This window comes from Nanorana parkeri, unplaced genomic scaffold (assembly GCF_000935625.1).
Source record: "Nanorana parkeri isolate BGI_ZX_2015 unplaced genomic scaffold, ASM93562v1 scaffold361, whole genome shotgun sequence".
NCBI lineage: Eukaryota > Metazoa > Chordata > Amphibia > Anura > Dicroglossidae > Nanorana > Nanorana parkeri.
This window is the reverse complement of record NW_017306629.1, coordinates 1139631-1155399: the sequence shown is the minus strand read 5'-3', so window position 1 is coordinate 1155399 and position 15769 is coordinate 1139631. Positions and strand designations below refer to the sequence as shown.

Here is a 15769-nt window from a genome sequence, read left to right as displayed (position 1 = left end):
AGAAACTCATGAATGAACAGGAAGTGATGTAAGGCACTTCCTGTTCATTCATAACTGGGGACACATAGTACTAGTACTATGTGTCCCCAGTTATGAATGAACAGGAAGTGCTTTACATCATAGTACTATGTGTCCCCAGTTATTGACAAACACTGGAGTGATCAGCAGATCGCTCCAGTGTTTGCTCTGCACACAGAGGATCAGTACATATCACTGATATGTACCGATCCTTCGCTGCCCAGCCACGCACAGAGGAGCGGCACAGCCTGCAGCTTTCCCTCGCCTGTATGGGCTGAGGCAGCGGGGATCTGAGGAGAAGGGAAGCGCTGAGGCCGGCAGGGGGAGCAGCATGGCCGAGCGATGAGGCGAAAGAGATCCGCCAGCTGTCGGATCCTGGCCGAGCGGCTTTTTTTACTGCTACAAATACCTAAAGCTTATTAAGTCCACCTTCACCCTGGAAGATACGGAGGCCAGTTGTGGCACCCACATCAGTTGGACTACCATAAACAGTGATTACATCAGTGGCTTGTCAGCATTCCCAAGAATTGTTATAGATGTGTCATCGTCTCTAATGTTAGCCGTCAGATTGTTTAGGTTTAGGAGTTTGTACTTGATACTTAGTATTACTTTTGGTTTGTGATACTGCATTTCTCGCACTATACATAAAAATTTATTGTACAAACATCCCCCACAAAACTGTAGTCTAGATGTTTAAATTCATATGGCTCCTGGCCAGTTACGATTTAGACAGATTCTTGTTCTCCTATAGCAAAGTGCAACTTCCAATGTAATCTAAACAAAGTCAAAGTACAGGAGATATAAATGATCACTGCAAAGATAGCTTCCATATTCTAACATAGTTACATACTGTATGTTAAAGTGGACCTTTACCCCCCTTTGAGTAAAAATCACATCAGCATACAGATCTACATGCTGATATGAAATAGTTTTACATTCATTAGCTAAACAAACATTATTATTTCACTTACAATTTCTTTTTTCTCCACTTCCTGATCCACTTTGGCACAAATGATGTAATCATGCTCAAGCATTGCATTCTAGGAAGGTTACATCATGAAAGAATTGCTGGGAAATCTCATCTGTAATCTCATGAGATCTTAGGGAAAGGCATTTACCTCCCCTGAGATGATGTGCATGGTCACATGTCCTAGTCACATGTGCCAGAGTTCCAGGAAGTAATGGGAGATCTATTTACCTGCTCTTAGTTAAAATGGCCACTGTCAGAAGACTGGGGAAGAAAAGAAAAATAAGGTATGCCAAAAAAAAAAAAGGGCGGCGATTATCTATAAGTATCTGTTTGCAGATTGTCTTTACTAAACATTTCTAAAGGTGTCCTTGTTGTTATTTTGAAGATATGGGTAAAGGTCCGCTTTAAGTTCCATATGCTTTGTGTCTATAAATGGCAACTGTAAAAGGAGAAACAAAGAAATATCAATGTTGCCTTCGATGCCTGTTCAATGTTCGCTGACAGAGCCATTTTTTCCATTCTTTTGCACATGTTAAAATGCACATTTTAGGCCTGAAGATTATGTAAAGCCCCCAAAATATTATAGATTTTCTGAAGAGATCTTGTAGAATGAAAGGGTGGCAGTTGCAACTTTTTATGTCACACGATAATAGCACAACTGTATATCAATCCCATATTTTCACCAAACAAAATGCATGTAGAAGAGATCAGACAGGCATTACGTCTGCGGCAGCGAAAGGATTAAAGCGAACCTGTTCTTTGCCTTTGCACAGAAAAGCAATAGGTTTACCCCACTAATTGCGTATATTTATCTTTCCCTAACTCTCCTGCTCAACTGTTTGGCCGCTGCAAATGACAAAAAATTCTTAGAGGGGAATTTATCAAAAGTGGAGTAGCTATGCATGGCAACCAATAAGCATCCACCTTTCATTTTCAAATCTTAACTGAACAGACTGAAGTAAGAAGTTGATTGGTTCCCATGGGCAACTGATTTATTAGGGCTTGGTAATGCTGAACAAAGCGTGCACTGATAAAAGTGGAGGGATCCTGAGGGGTAATGAATACGATCGCTTCAGATGTTTGAAGCAAATTTATAGCGAAAACATTTTTCTTTTTAATTTTGGATAGCAGGTGCAGAAGGATTGGAACCCTTGTCATTTGGTACTGCTATTTGGGGCTCACAGAGATTTTCCATCACTTCCTGTACTGGGTGCAACCTTTTACCAGACAGGAAGTGAGGGAAAATCTGCAACAAAGAAACAGACAACAATAAGAAGCTGACAGAGTTTCTAGCATCCCTCTGCTTAAAGCTGAAGTAAAGCGCTTTGAATTTTTTTGGGTTTTGCCCTAATGTGCAAGTATGCATAGCATACTTGCACAATAGTAGGGCACACTTACATTACAAGTGTGACCTTCTCCAGCACAGTTGAATTGATCTTTGGATCTTAATGCTATCCCCTGCTTCCGTCCTCTCCACCACTGACACTTATGGGTTCTCAGCAGTTCTCTTTGGCCATTGGGTGGTCACTGATGATATAACTCCTGCACATACCCACAAGGAGGTAGATCTTCCATGGCACCTGGCCAATTTACGGCATCTTAGCGACGCTGTGAATAGGTTGAGTGTGTACATCCAACATACAGTGGAGGGAATTTATCAGAACTGGAGCAGACAAAATTGTGAGCAGCTGTGCGTGGCAACCAATCAGCTTATTTCTCTCATTTTCAAATCTTAACTGAACAAACTGAAGATAGAAGCTGATTTTTTGCCATGCACAGCTGCTAAATATTTTGTCTGCTCCAGGTGTGATAAATTCCCTCCAGTGTACTCAAGGAATACAAGAAAAACAAAGAATAAAACATCACTGGATGAGAGGGGAAGAGAGAAGAAACTGCATATCTCAACCTCCCAGAGGTTTTTTGTTTTTTTTCACCTTTACTTCAGCTTTAAAGTGACATGATGGACTACAATCTCACTTTTAATTTACTAAATTTGTATTGAGATTGTAGTCCATCACAGGAGCGAGCTTGGAGTGGTGGCTACATTACAACACACACAGGGACCATGGGGAACAAAAGTAGCCGCCCTGCAGGAGGAAGGACAGTGTCGGCACCAATTCAGAGATGATTTGAGGATCTACAGCTGAGTGATACACAAATAAGATACATTTTTGTTAATAGGATAATTGAATGCATTTTTAAAGGGTTAATAAACATATTTTTGCATATATCTACTGCTAGCAGACAGTAGATATATGCAAAACAAATTTTAAAAAAACAAAACTTTTTCAAATGGTTAATGCTTACCTGTGTCTCCGCCGCACGCTCCCGTCCCAACATCTGAACATTTCTCGGGCGGCCGCAAAGGATCTTGAGCAGTTCAGATGTTCGGCCGGGAGATGAGGAGAGAAACAAGGTCAAGTCTATGGAGCAGCGTGCACCCACACAGACTCCATGGGACATCAGAGAAGAGGAGGACAGAAAAGTCAGCGCTGGATCGGAGATCCGCACCAGCGCTGGAGGGACAGCTAAAAACTACAGGAAAGAGGAAGATGAACGGATTAAAGAGGCATCGTTTAAGGTAAGTCCTTACATTAGTAGTGGGGGGGTGACTTTTGACCTTAATGTCACTTTAAGGTTTAACTCCTTTAGTGTCACTTTAATAAAAAATAATATTTTACTTCTGTCTGCGTTTCTCTTGGAGAGTTTCCTTCACTTTAAATTCTGTTCCTATGTAAACACTTTGATAGTGGCGAATCCATCCCCTTGGGATAACTGAAAATTGTGGCTATGTCACCCTAGAATAGAGACATGAGGTGTAGGCTGTAGGCATCAATTCTTTATATGTGAATCCAGTTATACAGTGATGCATATTTTACATGTAATATGATACATCAACATTATCTCAATAACTGAGAGACTGAAAAAAACAAACTTGTTCCTTCAATTAAAAAACATCATATGTGGAAATCTATTCATAGGATTTAAGCATTCCTTTCATTGTAGCGAGCAGTTTGAGTCCCTCCCCAGCATCCAGCATGTATCAGCAAGTCTGCGCACCCTCCCCCTTAGTAATCTCTGGACTCCCTGAGAGCAGACATGGCTTGTTTTTGTCTGCTGGTTCTTAGCTTGTTCTCCCTGTGTGGCGCTGAAGTCAAAGCTGAAGAAAATGCAGTTGAAGGCCTGCCACCATTTTGTGGCTCATATGAGTGCCCCAGATATCAAGTACTGAAGAAATACAATGTAAGTCAGTCTTTTTATTTAAAAAAAGAGGGGTCATGGGGAACAATAAACTACTTAGAATTTTTACTGCCATAATTACATTTCATTTTAGTTATATTCTCTAACAGATACACATAGCTGTCCAAAAAAAAATTGATTTTACTGTTGCCGAAATTACGCCAAAGTGAGTATTTTCAATTTTGTTCACTGAGCTGCTTAGATGAGATTTGCTTGGAAAAAATACTTTTCTTTATGAAAATTTTGTGTATTTAGGGTTGCTTAGTTTATTTCATTTAGTATTCTGTTTTGGTGTTTTTTCCTTATTTGTGTACTGTTCTTTAACTTTTAATTTTACTCTATTTTTTCCCAGTTAATGACGACAATTTTGTGGCACAAGAAAATGTTTCAGGATAGTTAAAGCAAGCTTTTGTATCTTCTGTAATTACAGCCATTTGCACCCTTAAAGACCACCAAAATCCACCGTATTTTCTCTTTACCCATTGACTACAGTGCATTTTACCAAAATGCCAAAATGTTTACCACAATATCCAGATTTGTACTGAATTGTTTGAGTTATATGTAATCTCCCAATTTTGCTCATCCCTTGGATTTATTTAGCATGTAGCACAGCCATGGGAAACAAATACATTGCTTACTCACTGATATATTTTATTGTCATTTAACAAATAGCTTAAAGCTTTTTTTTACATACTTAAAAAGCTAAACAAATCCAAATGATGTGAATTGAACCATTGCATGTTTACCTTAATTTTAGTAAATGTCTATTAAATGTCAAATTGCACTTCAGATCTCAGATTCCTGAGAGTGAAGAGTTAAATCTTCTCAGGTTAAAGAGTTACTACAATCTCTGTCTGCTATGTAAAGGTCAGATTACCTAATTTTGCCTGTGAATCACTCTTTACTTTATCCGTCACCTGAACTTTCTTCTGCCATATACTGTGAGAATTTGCTCAGTGGGTGGCCCTCTCAGCAGTCTTCTGTCTGGCATCTTTTGATCACAAAATTGAAGGAGCTGGTTGGAAAATTTTGGGGTGAACAGTGACGGCAGCCAATCAGCACAGCACACCTGACGCTGTTAGAATACAATAGCCCAGCAGGAGATTTGTCCATCCATGCTGTTTAGCATGGATGGAGGAATCTGTTATATTTTTTGCGTTGAGACCACAGTTTAAAAGAAGAAGATGTGTATGGCCGGGTTTAGGCTAACTATATATGGCGCAAATTTTGGCTAATTCCTTTTAAATCAGATGAAATTCAAACTGTGGTTGGCCCTGTCAGGCCTACAAAAATTCATTTTTAAAATGAAAGAAGCTGATTGAAATTGTTGGCCAAACAGCGAATGCAACCTATCATACAGCTACGGGTGTCGGCTGTCTGAATGCAATAGCTGACAGTGCAGATTCCTCCATCCAGGCTGTTTAGCGTGGATGGGGGAAATCAAGTGATTCCCTGTCGGATGAATAAGAAAAATCTACATGTGTATGCCTAGCCTAAATCTGGCCTTACACCTTACAATTATCTGCAGATTTTCTATGGTCAGATGGAAAAGGTGCAACAGATTCATCCATCTACACTGTGTGGATGGAGTAATCTCCACCTGGGCCAATCTGTTGCACTTTTTCCATCTGACCACAGAAAATCTGCAGATAATTGTAAGGTGTATGGGCATCTTTAGGCTGAGCGCACATTAGTTATTGTTTGCCTTGCAATTAACTACATTCCGTCCGGTCGTTGTAATTAAATGGCCAGGCAGTGGCTTCTTGAATGTGGGTGGGTGTTTTAAAACATCCTTTCCTCGCATTACCGACTGTAATTTAAACAGCCGACGATGCTTGTTTACATACAAAAAATTTAAAGGGCCAGTATCTAGGGATGTCCCGATACTGGCCCTTTAAATTTTTTAGACACAGCGGTTCCAGCCATTGGGTGACCTCGGCAGCCTGCTCTGGATCTGGCAGTATCTGTCCCTGACAGTGCCTGTCCAGTTCTATATCTCCTCCCTCCCGGTGCAGGCACAGCCATGGACAGCCCCGGAGACGGCACTCTCCACCAGTGGCCTCACAAGGGGGGTGCGGCCCGCACCCGGGTGACACCATTGGAGGGGTGACACCAAAATGACTTGCAGTCATTTTGGTGTCACCCCCCTCTGAAAAGTCGGGCGCCCGGTCATGGACCGAATGTCCGACAGTATCGAGAGAGAGGAGGGGACCCGGCAGCATACCTTATCCCGCCAGGTGACTGTCTCCTCCTCTCTCTGCCGGCGTCCATCACCAAGATGGCCGGCGGCAGGTATCGGAATACTGCCGTGCGTGTGCGATGACGTCTCACGCATGCGCGGTGACGTCTTGGTGGGGTGACACTCGGACACCGCTCCGGGTGTCACCCAGCCTCGGGACGCCCTGCTCTCCACACAGCATAGCCACTGCCGGCAGAGCCCTGCAGAGATCTACATGTTGCCCAGGTGAGATTGCAGCCTGGTGAGATGTATGCTGCTCTGGGTACACACATGTATGCTGCTCCAGGGACATGGCTCATTGCCTCCGAATACGAAAGCATTATAATTAATTTTGTCAAAAACTTTATGCTGTACACATCTACTTTATTGTCATAAAACTTTTGTGATCTTACTTTTCATGAATATGGGATGGCAAAAACTGTCCCGTTTTTGCCATCCCAATGTCCTGTTTTTGGCTCAAGGAAATATGCTCAGCCTACTTCTAAACAACATGCATCAAATACTTTAATAAACATATAATGTTAAGGGAAGACGGTTGTTAAAAGGAATGATCTGTTGACAAGGTTGCTATAAAGCAGGGTACAAATAGATCTTCCCAGCAATTGTAAACAATGTAAGTGTAGAAATTCTCTTACAATCTTTCAATGAGTTGGGAGAGCCAATCCCTGTAATCAGAGATGAACCCCAGTACTGTGCAGAACTTGTAAATGATTTTTCTTCTATTGGTTAACTGAATCTCATTTTTCCTGCCTGCAAACTTCTGATTGGCCAGAAGAAATTTGCTGCATTCAACAGTCTCCCTCAAGACACTTCCATCCGTGAAACAACTTGTTCTTAAAAGAAGCTATGCATAAAGCCCCTTTGCATTAGCACCAGTTGCTCAGTTACCCAAGAAGAATTTTAATCCTACTTATTGGCAGTTCTAATGAGGAGGACTGGATTTGGAAAATGGATTGGATAAGAGCTTTTTTATTAAAATAGTTGTAAGACGTATTAACATTTGTAAGAAGAGGTGGCTCTATTCCAGACATTGTTAATATAAGCTCTGCAATTGAGTGTACACCTTTTACTCACGTCGCTGAGTGTGTGCCTTTTACTCATTCATCATTGAGTGTGTGCCTTTTACTCATCATTGAGTGTGCGCCTTTTACTCATTCATCTTTGAGTGCGCCTTTTACTCATTCATGATTGAGTGTGTGCCTTTTACTCATTCATCATTGAGTGTGTGCTTTTTACTCATTCATCATTGAGTGTGTGCCTTTTACTCATTCATCTTTGAGTGTGCGCCTTTTACTCATTCATGATTGAGTGTGTGCCTTTTACTCATTCATCATTGAGTGTGTGCCTTTTACTCATTCATCATTGAGTGTGCGCCTTTTACTCATTTATCATTGAGTGTGCGCCTTTTACTCATTCATCATTAAGTTTGTGCCTTTTACTTATTCATCATTGAGTGTGCGCCTTTTACTCATTCATCTTTTACTCATTCATTATTGAGTGTACGCATTTTGCTCATTCGGCATCGAGTAGACACCTTCTACTCATTCGACATTGAATGAATGCTTTATACTCATATGTCATTGAGTGAACGCCTTTAACTCATTCGACATGAGTGTACACTAATTTACTCATTCATTAATGAGTGTACACCTTTTACTTCTTTGTCATCAAGTGTACAATGTTCACGCTGTCATTGTGCATATGTGTTTCTCTTGTTCCTCATGTATTGTCCTTCCAACGAATACCTTTAGAGCCCATTCACACCAGTGATCTGCTGTAATGCATGGTAACACTTGTTATGTGTGCTGCTGCGATGGTGTACCATTCATTCTGAGTGGCACACCAACGCACCTTTGCAGTGCACCTGTTCTGCCAAAAGTACTGCATGCACAATTTTGGTCTGTTGCTGTGTGTTAGGCAGCCCATCCAACTTCATGGGCTGTCATAATGCAATGCATGTTAAAAGCACTGCAGCAGACCAGGCTGGTACTAACATACCCTAAATGAAAAATGACACCTGTAAAATTCTCTCATTCTCTCCCTTTGTATAAACTTGAAATAAAATAATGCCGCTTTGAAGTTAAACTCCAAGCAGATATAAAAACACATACATTAATGTTCATGTGCTGACAATGAGCTTGCTGATAGTATAGAAAGCAGACTGACAGAGAGATGAGCTAATCACTGTGCAGCTTCTCCTTAGCTGTCCAGTCACAGGATGGGGCGGATCCATGATGACTTGGGCCTAAAAGTGAAGCCAGCATTATTCAACATTGGAGACTGTGACTATCTAATGGCAAGAATAGATATTAGGGAATTAAGACTGTTTCCTGCAGGCATTAGCTCCACTTTAGCTTTATCCAGTCTCATAGATGATCCCCATTTAGTTTGTGGTTGGTTCAGCAATCTCTGGTCTAGGCGTTAGAAATAGTACTGCACCATTTTAAAATTTGTGTCTAACTCTGTGGTCTAAGACATATAAGACCCATGTCAGGAGTTAAACCTCCCATGACAATTAACTTCAATACAAATTAGCTAACTAAAGGTGAGATTGTAGTCCATCACTGGAGTGAGCTTGGAGCAGTGATTACTTTACAACACACACAAGGACCATGGGGAACAAATGTAGCCACCCTCCAGAAGGAAGGACAGTGTCAGCACCAATGTAGAGATGATTTGAGGATTCCAGCTCACTTATACACAAATGAGATACATTTTTGTTAATAGCTAGGGCACTTGAATGCATTTTTAAGGTTTAACTCCTGAGTTTAGTGTCACTTTAATGTGGAGAGTTGCAAAGACAAAACTAAATTTAACACAAACTCACAAAAGTATCACAAATGGGATTCCAGACATAATGATACAAGGCAAGAGTCACCAAAAACAATTTGGTTTATAAATTAGTTGGAGCTGGCACAGTGGTTTGAAAACCAGTTGTAAATTGTATCATGCCATTATTTATACAAACAAGGCACCAAACTTTCATGTCTGTTATTTCTATTGTGTTTTTCAGACGTTTGAGGTTAGAAGATATGATTCCACCTTTTGGGTAACCACATACCTGAACTCGGGATCCATGGGCCTAGGAACAATGAAGTCCTTTAGGCGCCTTTTTAAATACATAAGTGGAGAGAATTCACAAGGTATATCAGTTTAATGTTGCAGTTTGCCTTTGTAATGGTCCTGTAATGGTCTCTGTACGTCCATAAGCTGGCCAAAACCAGAAAAAAAGCTATTTTTTAAGATGCCACAGGAGCTTCTCCTTCCCTGCAGTGGGTAGGCTGAGCTGTAGGTCTGCATGACATAATGAGGCAAATCCACTTCTCTCTTATTGCAAGAAAAGTTGATGGAACTGTTTTTTTTCTTAGTAAATTCAGTATTTATTTTTAAATGCCCTGCTGTTGAAATAGAGTCCTCATTCTAGGAAACTGTTAAGGTGAATAATATGTAAACACTATTATATAATCTTCAACATGGTAATGTAGGATATTAAACCAGCCATAAATTAAATCACACTGTCATGAGAACCGAGCAGCAGAAAGAAAAAAAAAACAACTGATGACTTACAGGAATTGGGTTCGTGTGGAAATTTTTGGGAAATACTGTTACTGCTGCCTGCTCAGGGTCAGGGTCCAGAGAAACAAACCTGAGCTCTGTATGACTGCCTCTGTGGTTTAACCCAGGGCTGTCCCTAAAATGATGTAGCCTGAGTCAAGCGGGGGGTCTGCAGGTGTGCTTTTAGCAACCTGTGACGCTCTGGTCGGCATCCTGCCCAGCTCATGGCAACCAGTGACGCCATCCACCCCCTCTGTAATGTGCACAACCCTGCAAACCTCCTACCCCTGGCCTCAGGTGGCGAAACGTATAGGGGCATCCCTGGTTTTACCCATGAGAGACGGTGTGCATGGTAAAATGGTATTTTCTTGTTAACAGTTCAGTTTTTTAAGGAAGAGAGAACCACCAAAGTTAGACACAGAAGCACTATACCAGAAAGAGGTTGTTAGTACTGCACTAAAGGCTCAAATAGAAGAACATATAGATATTGTGATCATGATTGGGAAGGTTCACTGATTGCGCCCAAATGTCCAGTCCACCAAACCAGAGGAGGTACATTGATGGCTGGAAAGAAAAACAATCACCAAAAGAAACAAACCAAAGTGGGTAAATTGAGACATTAAACACTAAAAAATAAAAACCCCAGTGGTGATTAAATACCACCGAAATAAAGCTCTATCTGTCCCCAAAAAATGGTATAAAATTCATTTCAGTACAGCGTTGCATGACGGAATAAACGTCAGTCAAAGTACCGCAGCGCTGAATACTGAAAAATGGCCTGGCCAGGAAGGGGGTCTAAACACCTGGTCTTGAAGTGGTTAATTATAGGTCAGAATTAGCATTGAAAGCAAAACGATCAACAATGAGCTTTAGATCCTTGGTTCTCAACTGGTGGGTCGTGACCCAAAAGTGGGTCGCGACCCTGTGTTCATCGGGTCCTCATGTGACTTTTCTAGGTGAGGGGCTCCTCAGCCTCCCCCTAGTGCAGCACTGTCAGTTCTTGCGCTAAGCAGCCATTCAAAATATGCTGCCCGATTCCGAGTGTCAGCTTGAGGTAGGGTGGGCTCCATCCATATGTGCATTGCTTACAGCTCCCTCGCATGTCCAGGTGCCTGGACCGGTGTGATGTAACATACTGGCTCTTGGCACCTCTATAGGGTGCGCAAGGGAGCTGTATAAGCACTGCACATATGAATGGAGCTCCATCACAGTACAGCAGCCCACACCGGACCCCAGGCTATGAATCCACTCCAGTTCTCATAAGGTAGGGAGACTGGGTGGATCTTAAAAAAAAAGAAAAACATTAATTTTTTTTGGGAGTGTGTATGTTTGTGTGAGATTGTGTCTGTAGTTGTCTGTTTTTGAGGGCCCATTCACATTAATACAATGCGTTAATTGCACAGTCCCGTACGATTAATGTGCTGTACTTCGCAATCGCACCTACCACGCGTTCTGGTGTGAGAGGTAAATTGAATTTCTATTAATTTGAATGCCAGCCCAAATGCACCTCCCACCCACAGTTCTATTGCCCGCATCGGAATGCACAGTACTGCAATGCCGGGCGTTCCATTGCAGTTCAACTTGGGTCACGACTTAATGACCAAGGACAAATGTGGGTCCTGAGGTTACACAGATTGAGAACCACTGATTTAGAGGAAATGAGGTATAGTCTCACCCAATGGAAAGTGAACTCCCAAAAAGAACAGCCAGAGTTCACACAAGAAAGATGGAAGGAGGGAATTGTAGGTGGTGGAACAGAGAGATACATCGGGTAAAGGAACCAAGGGCAACATTTCTGGACCAAAGTTGGGAAAGATGGTGCCACACAATACAGCAAAAAGTAGGAGTAATTGTTAATCATTAATAATGTAACCATCATTAGCTGTATTCAAAATTCTGCACATCTCTGCAGTGTGCTAGCAATGTTATGTAGGAAGGTAATGTGTGTTGTGTTAAGGCAGCACATTCATTATGAATTATAATGCACCAGGACAGACCAAAAACACTAATGTTTTTATCAATATTTTGTTCCTCCTTAAAAGGTATATCTATAAAAATGAATGTACCTGTTCGTATCACTGTGCCATTGCTTGACACCAACGTTAATTCCACCATGTCTCTCTTCTTGCCATCCGCATTGATGAGTCCCCCCACACCTAATGATCCTTCCATTGTTTTGGAAAGCTTTCCTCCAACATCTTATTATGTCAGGTATGTGAGATTGAAAGCATGTTATTCTCTTTATGTTTGGTTTAAAGACAGGAATGTAAACTATAAAAAACTATAAAAATGCAGTTTTATAACAAAATAATGTTATGCTAAACTGAGAATGGAATAAATATTAATCCAGTCCTATTTTAGCTGGTGTTTTCTTTGGAGGCAGACCAGTTTTTCTCTTAGCACAAATTTGAATAAAGGAGGCAATTGTGAAGTGGAAATAATATATTGGAATCTGAGCACATATAAGGTACAGCCACTATAGTAGTATTTCCTATACTTAATTGTGTACCACCATAGCTACCTTGGCAGTGTCTGACTGTCACTTGTGCTGTTATCACATGCCCCCGACCTATACAGCTAACATCTAGTTAGTGTTGTCTTGTATAAACTGGTAATGCTGTGCAATGTACAAAAGCACATACAAACTGTTTCACCGGGCTTCTTGTGATACCTGAAGTTCTTCAGAGAAATCCTCAGCCTGCAATGCCCCGCATACAATGAGGGAAGGGAGAGATTTTAACTGATCCCATGTGTAATTATCTTCATGCAGTTAGTCAATAGCACCAACACAGAACAGTTCCCCCCAAAACATAGCTTTGTTATTTTTTATCCTGCCAGTAGATCCTTTATATTTCTACTTCTTGTCCACCAAAAGTGAAAGTTAGAGGGGTTGGTGCTAACTATTTACCACTGACATAAAAAAAATCCCAAAACATATTGCAACTCACAGGTTATAATAATATCAGACATACATCAGTAAACACCGCATACACACTTGCAACCAACCCTTTCCCCTCCTTGCAGGCGATATATCAGATATAAAGCAAGGCCGTAAAAATACCATATAGAAATAACATTATGGGGCACAAAAGAAGAAGTTAAACAGTAGTGGCATTCAGTTCTAACCAAGGCCCCCAGATTTTTTTTAAATTTAGCTGGGCATGCCCTGGCTTTGAAGATGAGCTTATATTTAGGTAGGGCTTCATATACCAAAGTATAAACTTCCTGGTAGCTGGAGGACGTCTGCTGATGGCAGAGTAAGAAATAAAGGGTTGAAGAACATGCAGCAAAAGAACTACTGGGGTTTTGGTAATGACAGTACCCAATATGCATGCGACATGGAGAATTGGGTAAATCTGAGTCCACAAATCCTGTATCAGATAACAAGACCAAAAGATGTAGAACAAATCTGCTGCTTTGGTTTGTGTGTTTAACAGAGTTGTAATACAAAAGATAAAACATTTTTGAATTGGATTAATTTGTAAGCCATACTGATGATATCAGCACACTAATTTCAGGTTCCCTCCTCCCACTGGTCATCATCCAGAGAAGGTAGTGAACAGAGTAAGGTTGCTGGTTTGAGGCTTGTAGCAGAGAATACATTTTAGTCATGATTTTACATTGGTGGGAGTCTTGAAGGAAGTCTCAAGAGCAGTAGACATCAGTGGAACATGGAGAGAGCCAAACTGCGCTTTCAGGGCATGCCAAAGTAGGAGGTATTTGCAGAAGAAAATAATAGGGAAATCAAGTCCTGTTTAGGAACAGGTGGGAAAGATACCTGATACCTCTTTTTGCCCACCAGTGTGCAGTGTCATATTTTAGTTCCTGCTTGGTCCTGTGCCAGGCCAAAACAAAGGTATCAATCAGGGAGAGTTGCCTGAACAAAAGACCTGTAAATCAGATCCCGCAGCTGTTCTAATGAGCCAATAGATGAGGACAATGTGGCTGCTTTTTCAGCAGAAGAGGTCAACCATTCATGAATAAAAGCCAGGTAGGAGGCCAAGACGTAATGATAAAGCTTAGGAAAAGCAAAGCCCCCATCTACAAGAGAAGCCTATATAGTCCATGTCACTCTTGGTGATGAGTTTTTCCGTATAATAAATAAATAATTGGTGGGGTTAATTCACTGGAAACGTTTTTTAGAGAGGAAGACAGTGGATGCCCTGAATAGATAAATATATTTAGGAAGGTGTATAATCTTTATTAGGTTGATTCTACCTATAAGGTTAAGAGGAATGGTGTGCCACACATTTAGTTAAGAATACATCTGGCTTCTGATAGGACAAAGATTCAAAGAGATACATTTGGATAAATCATGTGGATGTAGATACCTATGTACTTAAATGTGCTAAAAGGGGTAAGGGGAATGTGGGCAAAAACTTAGAACTTTCCATTTTTTTCAGCTGACTTGCAGCCTAAAAATGACACCAAAAGGTATAAATTATATCTTGGAGTGCAATAAACTAGTTTTCAGAACCATCAGGTAGACAAGGGCATCATTAACATATAAGAAAAATACACTCCCTTCAGTGGCCCCATCTAGACTTTATGCCTTTAATTAAACATGCCAACAACTCCATAACCAGGGCAAAAAAGTAATAGGGTGCCTCTATACAGAGGGAAAACATCTGAAACACCCACATTGGTGCAGATTCTAGCCTTGTGTTTCCTGCTTTTGACCCATTTAGGCAAACAAAGTTTCCTGCAGAAAGTATACAGTATTAGAGGCCTACATATTACCCAATGATAAAACCAGACCAGGATGTTACAATTGCCAGCATTGTAAATATTTATGTAATGTTGAATAACATTGCCGTTGTTTTTACCAGTTATGACGCCAGATTGATTGGGCTGTATTAGGGATAGGATCACCAAGGCTAACCTAGAGACTAGGATCTTGGCAAACCATTTCTTCCTCATTTAGTAGGGAAATGGGACAACACGGTTGTACAAATGTTCCCATTTTTCCCCGACTTGCCTTTCTCAAATGCCCCCAGGTATATGTGAGAAGTTCTGTCTAGACTTTGTACCATGAAGCTTCCAATCATAGCAAGATTTCCTTTACCAGACAAAACTGACCGGCTGCTATGGGCAACAGCTATACAGAACTAGTTTTGGCTAGAGAAACACTATAAATGAATTTGAATAAACTTTCATGTATTTGATTTTAATATATGCTGTTAGGTCATCAAATATCTAATTTGAAATGTTTGTTATTGCGTTTGACAGGTCTTTTGGTGGCTATGCAATGACGTCTGACTATGAAAAAAACTCTAAGGCTCTCTCTGAAGAGCTCACCGCCCTCGGTCTAGCCTATGATACACAGACTGGAATGGCAGCAGCCTACAATGACCCCCTGACATTTTTTGGCCGTCACAATGAAGTCTGGTTCAGGTCCCTAAACTAGTAATTCAGGAGGAAAAAAAATGTCTTCCGTTTATGTATTGTCTAGGACCGATTAATATGGAGAGACAACAGTATATTTGAAATCTTATCCAAAATAGAAAAATGAAGTTTCCTGTAACATGCAATCAGTCATTTTTTAACCTTGAAGAATACATAATATCATTAGGCAGCACAGGGAAGAAATACTCATCTATTTCTATTGCATTAGTTTGCTCTGTTTTGTTTGAATGACACTGCTTCCACTGAAATGCGTAGTTTTACAAAAGGTTGGTATTGTCTATAGGCATTTATCTGTAACTTTAAACAGCCAACCACATTCAATGGTAAACTGGGTCACTACA

The 15769-nt window shown here is 40.8% G+C and overlaps 1 protein-coding gene across 1 annotated transcript; it reads left to right on the top strand.

Annotated features, from left to right (window-relative positions):
* Nucleotides 1–4055: 4055 nt before the first annotated feature.
* LOC108788922 (heme-binding protein 1-like) lies at nucleotides 4056–15489 on the top strand. The gene is made up of 4 exons (XM_018558823.1): nucleotides 4056–4231; nucleotides 9481–9610; nucleotides 12065–12233; nucleotides 15252–15489. The coding sequence occupies exons 1-4, from the start codon at nucleotides 4088–4090 to the stop codon at nucleotides 15427–15429; spliced, it is 621 nt and encodes a 206-aa protein (XP_018414325.1). The 5' UTR covers nucleotides 4056–4087; the 3' UTR covers nucleotides 15430–15489.
* The last annotated feature ends 280 nt before the right edge of the window (nucleotides 15490–15769 follow it).